Source organism: Coenobita brevimanus, chromosome 108 (genome assembly GCF_032717465.1).
Source record: "Coenobita brevimanus isolate Jiangsu-jjx chromosome 108, ASM3271746v2, whole genome shotgun sequence".
NCBI classification, from domain to species: Eukaryota; Metazoa; Arthropoda; class Malacostraca; order Decapoda; family Coenobitidae; genus Coenobita; species Coenobita brevimanus.
The window spans coordinates 15,365,949-15,374,310 of record NC_137061.1 but is presented as its reverse complement, the minus strand read 5'-3'; the positions used below and the strand labels follow the sequence as shown (position 1 = coordinate 15,374,310).

Genomic DNA, 8,362 nt, shown 5'->3' with positions numbered 1-8,362 from the left:
GGCCCTGTGGTCTGCGGGCCTCGACCTGATCGAGGGCCCTCGGGGCTAGGGCCGAACAGCCGGAGGATTCGGGCCTGCTTCCTCTGCTTCCGGGGAGTGAGGGAGCCTGGGTCTCCGTCGTTGTGGACTGCGGTGGAGGGCCTGGGCGTCCTGGGACTGCGGGTGCTCAGGGGGAGAGGCGCCGTCAGGGCTGGGCTGCGGCAGCGTCTCCTGTAGGGCTCCGACAGGGCTAAAGAACTCCCAGGTGTGGGCGGTAAGTCCGTTATCGGGCCTTGCCACCACTCTAGCGCCTCCTCTTGGCCTAGAAGCCTGGATGGCGACGAAGGGCTCCCCGAAGGGAAAGAGGCTAAAGGGGGACTCACGCTCTTCGTGGTTCCCTGAGTGTGTTCATAGGGCTGAGTTGGGCCTCTACTTCCCCTGTTGTGAACTTTGGCTGAAGCCGTGAACTTGCCCGGCGTGCGGGGGACACCTATAGGGTGATCGAGGTCGCCCTTTCACCGAGGCAAGGTGCTGCCGACGTGGTGTTCCTCCCGCAGTAGGAGACAAGCTGGAGTGAGGGGCTCAGGAGCCGCACTCTCTCCAATACGGACAGATCCTACCGTCTGGGAATTCTCCACCCTGGTACGTGCCCCAGCCGAAGCTGAGTGTCTGCCCGTACGGAAAGCGACTAACGGAGAAACGGGATCACCCGTCCGTTCCGGCAAGAGGCCGACCCCGAGTCGCCGCTTCCGCAATTGGGTAGCGCTACACGTACGGTAGCAGGGTCTCTCTACCCTGTACCGTATTCTGGCCGTAGCCAAAGAACAACCGGAGAGGGATGCACACAGGCAACTCTCTCTCCTCAGCATGTTAAGGCCGGAGCCTGGGGTCACCTTCCCCTTTACACACTCTGTCAGGCCGTAGCCTGTGTCTATCTCTCTTTCTCTCTTTTGGCCGTAGCCTTGGGCCTCTTCCTGCCCTTGGGCCTCTTCCTGCCCTAGAGGGTGTAACAAGACCATCAAGACGGTGTTACCTGGGACTGACCTCTTTTCAGTCCCACCCCTGGTCTGACGGTCACTACCCCGCCCGCACAGTAGTTCAGTTTCCCTGAACACCTGGGGTTGGGGCACTTGCGGGGAATAGGGGCTCAGGGCCGGGATGCCCCGATGACCCTCTTGCCCGGGGTCACTAACCTCACCGGTGTGTCTTCCCGGGGTGGTGGTGGGGTGGCGGCTCGGTGGTGGTGAGGGGGATGGTGAGGTGGGAGGTCCTGCGGCGGGCACGGCAGGCATTTTACCACCTTCCGCGTTGTTGAAGTCACGGCCCCGTGACTGGAGGTGGTAGGTGGTGGAGGTGGAAGTCTGGTAGGCCGGGGTGAGGTGTTGGGTGAGGCTGACCCAGTGGGTGGTGAAGGTGTTAGGCTCCTGATGGGGATTGAGAGTGAGCCGGAGGGAGGATGGATGGTTGGTCCGGCGTAGGAGTCGGGGAAGGTGGTGGGTCCCTCGGATTCTGACAGGTGGGCGGTCGTGGCGGCGCCATAGTACTCTCTCAATTTTTGTTTCAGGTTGTAAGGTGTTGGTGGCGGGCGTAGCGGGCGGTGATTGAGAGTGGCGGGTTGGAGGAGGTGGGGTGGTTGGTGAAGGATCAGAATCGGAGGAAGGTGGTGGTGGGTCAGGCAAGGGTGACGTGGGGGAAGGGGTTTGTGGGTATGGTGAGGTTGAGGGTGGGGTGGGGGAAGTGAGCGAGGAAAGAGAGGGTGTGTAGGTGGGAAAAATGAGTGGCGGGGATGTGGTGGTGGTGGGTGGTGCGGGGTGGTGGGTGGTGCGGGGTGGTAGGTGGGAGGGAGTAGACAGGAGGAGGCAGTTTTGGGAAGTGGGTTTGGGAAAGATGGGGTAAGGGTTCTAGGAGGCCCGCGAAGGGGGAGGCAGGCTTTGTGTTGGGGAGGAATAGGAAGGGGTGAGGCGGTAGTAGTGGAGAAAGTGGTGTGTGAGGTGGGAGGGTTAGGAATAGTAGTAGGAATAGGGGAGGGCAAAATAGAAGAGATAGTGGGAGGAGAGGAAATGGAAAGATCACGTTTTCCCCTGTCATCGACTGGGGGAGATGTGAGGTGGCCCCCGTCATTACGGTGAGATGCGGGGGCAGTCGGGGGGCGCCTTCTGTGACTTCCTCGTTTCGCTTTTCTTCTTTGAGGCTTGGGGCGATCGGCATATGGTGGGGAGGCTTGTGGGCGCTCTTGGTTTGTTTTGCTGCCCCGGGCAGCTTTTAGCTGCTCACGAATGTCGTGGATTGGGCACTCAGGGCAGCAAGGAGTAAATTCCCAAGGATTTACAGGGATGAGATCCGTGGGGAAGTGGTTGATGATGCCGATGCGTTTGGGGGAGGAGTGGACGGTTAGAAGGCGCCTTATTAAGTTGATTTGTTTATCCAGGTCTCCCGTCGGTTCATGTATTATGAAGTGGTTTTTAATGAAATCGGGGAGGATCCTGAGGAGTTTGTGGAATATGAGTTGTTCCCGGGTTTTTGCGTCTGTGCCCGGGTACGCAGCGGTGACGAGCCGCCTAGCCTGGATGAAGGTGTCATCGAGGATTCCGTCGTATGTGAGGGCGTCTAGTTGCGATAAGGCTACAACTGTGCCCAGAGATGGTGTCGCCGCCTGTTTCACAATTTGTTTGAATTGATCCCATTTTAGTCTCGGGACGATTTTGGGAGTGACACTAGTGATTATTTTACCCAGGTTAGGTAGTGTGACAGCGATCTTTTCTCTGTCTGAGTCGAACCCTATGTCCAGGAGGGGTTTGACCATGTCCAAATATACGTCTATGTCGCACTGGTCCGGGTTGAACCTCAGCAATTGGATGTGTGGTTTAGCTGCCATTGTAAGTTCCCTTTTGTGTTCCTCCGTGCGATACTCGGATCTAGAACCACCGCTTGCCACCAGTGTAATGCTGTGTTTTTAAGGCGACTTTTCGTCGTAAAAACACGAGCACTGGAACGGGGTCCTTTTACTAGACCGGATGTAATGCACTAACAAAGGAACAGGGCATAAAAAGAGACAGTATACCGTATCACATCTATTGCTTAAGTTCTACTCATTACAGTGTACATACAACGATATTTGGCACATAGGAGAACAGAGATACAATATTACACTCGTTTACATAGACTGATCCAATATATATGAACACGTGGCACAGGGCAGTCGTGGATATGCTTTACTGTTGCTTGAATGGAATATCACTTCACTGTGGTTGTTAGTTTGAATTAATTATCATGTTACTTGTGGATAATAATAAATGGGGGAGTTTCACTTTGGATCACTGCGATTGGGAGTCTGTGTCGGAGATATTACTATAATAGAGGTAGGGTGCGGATGGCGACACTCGACACTGTCACCAAGTCGCGGGGGGGGCCACCTCACTTGCCTTTCGGCTCACTCGCACACCTACCTCTAGTTCCACAGAAAACTCCCCGGTTCCTTCCTGTAGGGGGGACTGAGTTATTTAACACTTTGCACACGAATTTCTGTGATACCACTGTTTAATATATCTTTTATAAGACGCTGCCACTGTGCCTTGGATCACTGTCACTGTATTCGGGGTCACTGTCACTGTCACTGTTTTACCCTTGTTTCTTGGGTTATTAGGTCACTGGTACTTACTGTCAGGGAGGCTCCCTTGTCTGGGGCCTCGACCTGAGGGGCGGCTCCTTCCTAGGGCCGCGCTGGTGGGGTGCAGGGAGGCCCTGTGGTCTGGGGGCCTCGACCTGATCGGGGGCCCTCGGGGCTAGGGCCGAACAGCCGGAGGATTCGGGCCTGCTTCCTCTGCTTCCAGGGAGTGAGGGAGCCTGGGTCTCCGTCGTTGTGGACTGCGGTGGAGGGCTTGGGCGTCCTGGGACTGCGGGTGCTCAGGGGGAGAGGCGCCGTCAGGGCTGGGCTGCGGCAGCGTCTCCTGTAGGGCTCCGACAGGGCTAAAGAACTCCCGGGTGTGGGCGGTAAGTCCGTTATCGGGCCTTGCCACCACTCTAGCACCTCCTCTTGGCCTAGAAGCCTGGATGGCGACGAAGGGCTCCCCGAAGGGAAAGAGTCTAAAGGGGGACTCACGTTCTTCGTGGTTCCCTGAGTGTGTTCATAGGGCTGAGTCGGGGCTCTACTTCCCCTGTTGTGAACTTTGGCTGAAGCCGTGAACTTGCCCGGCGTGCGGGGGACACCTATAGGGTGATCGAGGTCGCCCTTTCACCGAGGCAAGGTGCCGCCGACGTGGTGTTCCTCCCGCAGTAGGAGACAAGCCGGAGTGAGGGGCTCAGGAGCCGCACTCTCTCCAATACGGACAGATCCTACCGTCAGGGAATTCTCCATCCTGGTACGTGCCCCAGCCGAAGCTGAGTGTCTGCCCGTACGGAAAGCGACTAACGGAGAAACAGGATCACCCGTCCGTTTCGGCAAGAGGCCGATCCCGAGTCGCCGCTTCCGCAATTGGGTAGCGCTACACGTACGGTAGCAGGGTCTCTCTACCCTGTACCGTATTCTGGCCGCAGCCAAAGAAAAACTGGAGAGGGATGCACACATGCAACTCTCTCTCCTCAGCATGTTAAGGCCGGAGCCTGGGGTCACCTTCCCCTTTACACACTCTGTCAGGCCGTAGCCTGTGTCTATCTCACTTTTGGCCGTAGCCTGGGGCCTCTTCCTGCCCTTGGGCCTCTTCCTGCCCTAGAGGGTGTAACAAGACCGTCAAGACGGTGTTACCTGGGACTGACCTCTTTTCAGTCCCACCCCTGGTCTGACGGTCACTACCCCGCCCGCACAGTAGTTCAGTTTCCCTGAACACCTGGGGTTGGGGCACTTGCGGGGAATAGGGGCTCAGGGTCGTGATGCCCCGATGACCCTCTTGCCCGGGGTCACTAACCTCACCGGTGTGTCCTCCCGGGGTGGTGGTGGGGTGGCGGCTCGGTGGTGGTGTGGGGGGTGTTGAGGTGGGAGGTCCTGCGGCGGGCACGGCGGGCATTTTAGTTCCACTATTAGTTAGCACTGCTGTGAGGCGCTGCATTGTCTCATGACTCTCTCGGAATTTTTGGGCAGGGGTCATTGGACACTGGGGTCGTGTAATGTGCATGATGGAGGTCTTGGGTTCTAAAGCCACTGCAGGAATCAGTGTATTCCCCTTCCGCCATCGGGACTGCATGCTGATAGTTGAAACATCAATATTCTCTTGTCTTACAACGGCAATAATGTGATTACATGGCAAGAAATGTTGACTATAAAAAGTGCATGAGCAGGTGAGTTCAGCACCAGATTCACCCTTTCTCATTACTTTTTGGTCAGTAGACCCTATTTTCACAACAAAGAGGCCAGGCGAATCTAATGTGATCGATAAAGAATCTGAGGGCTTGGATAACTTATGGTGTTTCATCATGAGTTTAACTGCATGTTCCGTGAACTGACTGTATAATTTGTTCAATAGAACATCATGAACTCCATATTCAACGGATGTACATGTCTGCAAAAACTGCTTGTAGGCTCGCTCATCATTTAAGATGGAATTATGAAGCATAATTTTACGTATGCACTCAGACATCGATGTAGTTGATGTTAGGAAGTGCTTTAGTTTACCGTTTTCTGCTTCAATGTGGTTGTTAGTGTCATTTCCAAATGTTAACTTAGCAGACCGTAGGTATGTGGCCCACATATTTTTACAGTTTATCCAGTTTGTACATATATATTGAAACATACTGGAATCTTGCTGTTGTAACACGGACAAGGTAGACCGAAAGGAATTTTCATTATGGGCATAGACAAGTTGTTTCAGAGTACCAAAAATTTCGTTCTTTTTAGTGACAGGAAGCACAAGTTCAGACACCTTTTTCTTGAAATATTTCAGGACATGAAATTTGCAAAGTAACAAGTCTGCTTTCGGAAGTAAGGCACGGACTGCTTGAATTTCGTTCTGGTCCTTGTCAGTCATAACTGTCTTGGTCTGGTTTACATTCTCCATCATCCTACAAAATGATGACATTACCTCCCGCATTATGTCTGCTGTTTCACTCCTTACAAATGCGTAAAAGACAGCCCTGCCACGACCTAGGTTGTCTTGGACAAGAATCATGTAGAGCGGATAATTATATCTGTTAATTTTGTAAGTTCCATCCATGAAAATTATTTCTGGATATTTACAGTACATGCTTATCATCTCATTAGTAGCAAATGCAATAATTTGGATGGCCCTACTTTCATCCACTGATATATCTACCTTTCCTTTTCCTGCATCCACAATTTCATCCACTATTACTGTCAACTTACCGATGTCTGACATTCCATCCTCACTTTGCACTTTCCGCTTCAAATTTCGTACATCTTGCATGGTTACTGCTTTATGGTATTTACCCTGGAGGAAGGATTTTAATTGCTTGTTGTCTGGGTTAAGTTTCACTACATCCTCTGCGTCTCCCATCTCCGAACTTGTCAGTCTGCGTTTCTGGCTATAGAAGGGCTGTAAAGCTACACTGACCTCATGATTATGCTGCAGATACGTCTTTGTGATAACCAGCTTGTATTTTCTTGCTGTTAGTGCCACCAACACATTACAGCCACATGGAAGATATAGCTGTTTTTGTCTTATACCCAGTCCTTTCCGTTTCGGACTGCCGTAGTGTACACACACGAATGAAACAGAGCCGTACTTCAGTTCGACAGGGATTTGCTGCTGACGACGCTTATTTTCACTGATAACGGAGCTAGAAGACTTCACTCGAAACACGGACCCTGTGTGATTCTGATATTTCTTGAAAAAGTAGTCAAATTCTACAAAAGAGTTAAACGTGTCAGTGTAGAAAATATCCCTGAAGACAGATGTTGTGTCTGTACCGGTACATGTGTCTGCCTGTATGTCGTCTTGCCAGTAGTCAGCAGATGAACTAGCTGGATATTCCTGTGGTTCTGCTGACGTGTGTAACTCCATGTCGTTTGGCTCATGGTTGGTAGGAGAAGGATAATCTGGAACTTCTGCGTAATTGTCTTCCTCCATGTTGCCTTGGCTGAGGTCAGCAGGTCACTGATACTATCGAGTCGAACGCCAGACTATACTGCGGTGGCGGGAGTGGAGGCGACTGTTTACAAAACACGTCCCCGCACCTCCCTTCCTAATCCCCCTCACTACCCTAATGTTGTAACTACTTGTCTGAGTGATAAACAAAGCTCCTGAAATCCCTCCCTCAATACTTCCCCTCCTTACCCTCTCACCACCTCCCTCCCTACTCCCCCTTCACTGGCCTCTAACTACTACCAGTGATAAACAAAGCTCCTGATATCCCTCCCTCCCAATCCCCCTTCACTACCCTCAAAACATTTAGCCAATGTCCGTACACCGTGATAATAACGTTACCAGCAATATCACCGCGCTGTGATAACGTCACCTGTAATATCACCGCGCTGTGATAATAACGTCACCTTTAATATCACTGTGCGGTGATAATAGTCACTCCCTTTTATTTTTATTATTTTTTTTTATATTTTTATATTTTTTGACCGTACATTATTGTAATCCTGTGTTTTTAAGGCGACTTCTCGTCGTAAAAACACGAGCACTGGAACGGGGTCCTTTTACTAGACCGGATGTAATGCACTAACAAAGGAACAGGGCATAAAAAGAGACAATATACCGTATCACATCTATTGCTTAAGTTCTACTCATTACAGTGTACATACAACGATATTTGGCACATAGGAGAACAGAGATACAATATTACTGTAATGCTGTGTTTTTAAGACGACTTCTCGTCGTAAAAACACGAGCACTGGACGGGGTCCTTTGGCTAGACCGGATGTAATGCACTAACAAAGGAACAGGGCATAAAAAGAGACAGTACACCGAATCACATCTATTGCTTAAATTCTATCCCTTACAGCGCTACATACACAACATTTGGTACACAATTACACAGAGATACAACAATACACTTATAATTGGATCCAATCTACTTTTGCACAGGGCACAGGGCAGTCAGGGATATGGGTTACTCTTATTGAGGAGAGATATCACTTCACTGCGATGGTCAATCGAGAACACTGGTCGTGCCGCTGGTGGATAATAATAAACGGGGGAGTCTCACTTATATTCACTGTGATCGGGAGTCTGTGGGGGATATGATACTATAATAAAGGTAGGGTGCGTGTGGCGACATCCGACACCGTCACCTAGTCGCAGGGAAGCACTTCATTAGCCTTTCGGCTCGTTCACACACCTACCTTCGACTCCACAGAAAACTCCCCACGTCCTTTCTGAGAGGGGGAACTGAGCTGTTTAATGTTCAAGCACGACTTACTCCGATATCACTGTTTAACATAACTTTTATTTGTCACTGCCACTGTGCATTGGATCACTGTCACTGTATT

The 8,362-nt window shown here is 51.4% G+C and overlaps 1 protein-coding gene across 1 annotated transcript; it reads right to left on the bottom strand.

The window, feature by feature from the left end:
* Window positions 1-5,025: 5,025 nt before the first annotated feature.
* Window positions 5,026-6,995, bottom strand: LOC145417022 (uncharacterized). Its single transcript, XM_080285864.1, has 2 exons — window positions 6,272-6,995; window positions 5,026-5,066 (listed from the first exon to the last, which is right to left on the bottom strand). Exons 1-2 carry the CDS (start codon window positions 6,993-6,995, stop codon window positions 5,026-5,028), a joined length of 765 nt encoding a protein of 254 aa, XP_080141990.1.
* Between the last annotated feature and the right edge of the window lie 1,367 nt (window positions 6,996-8,362).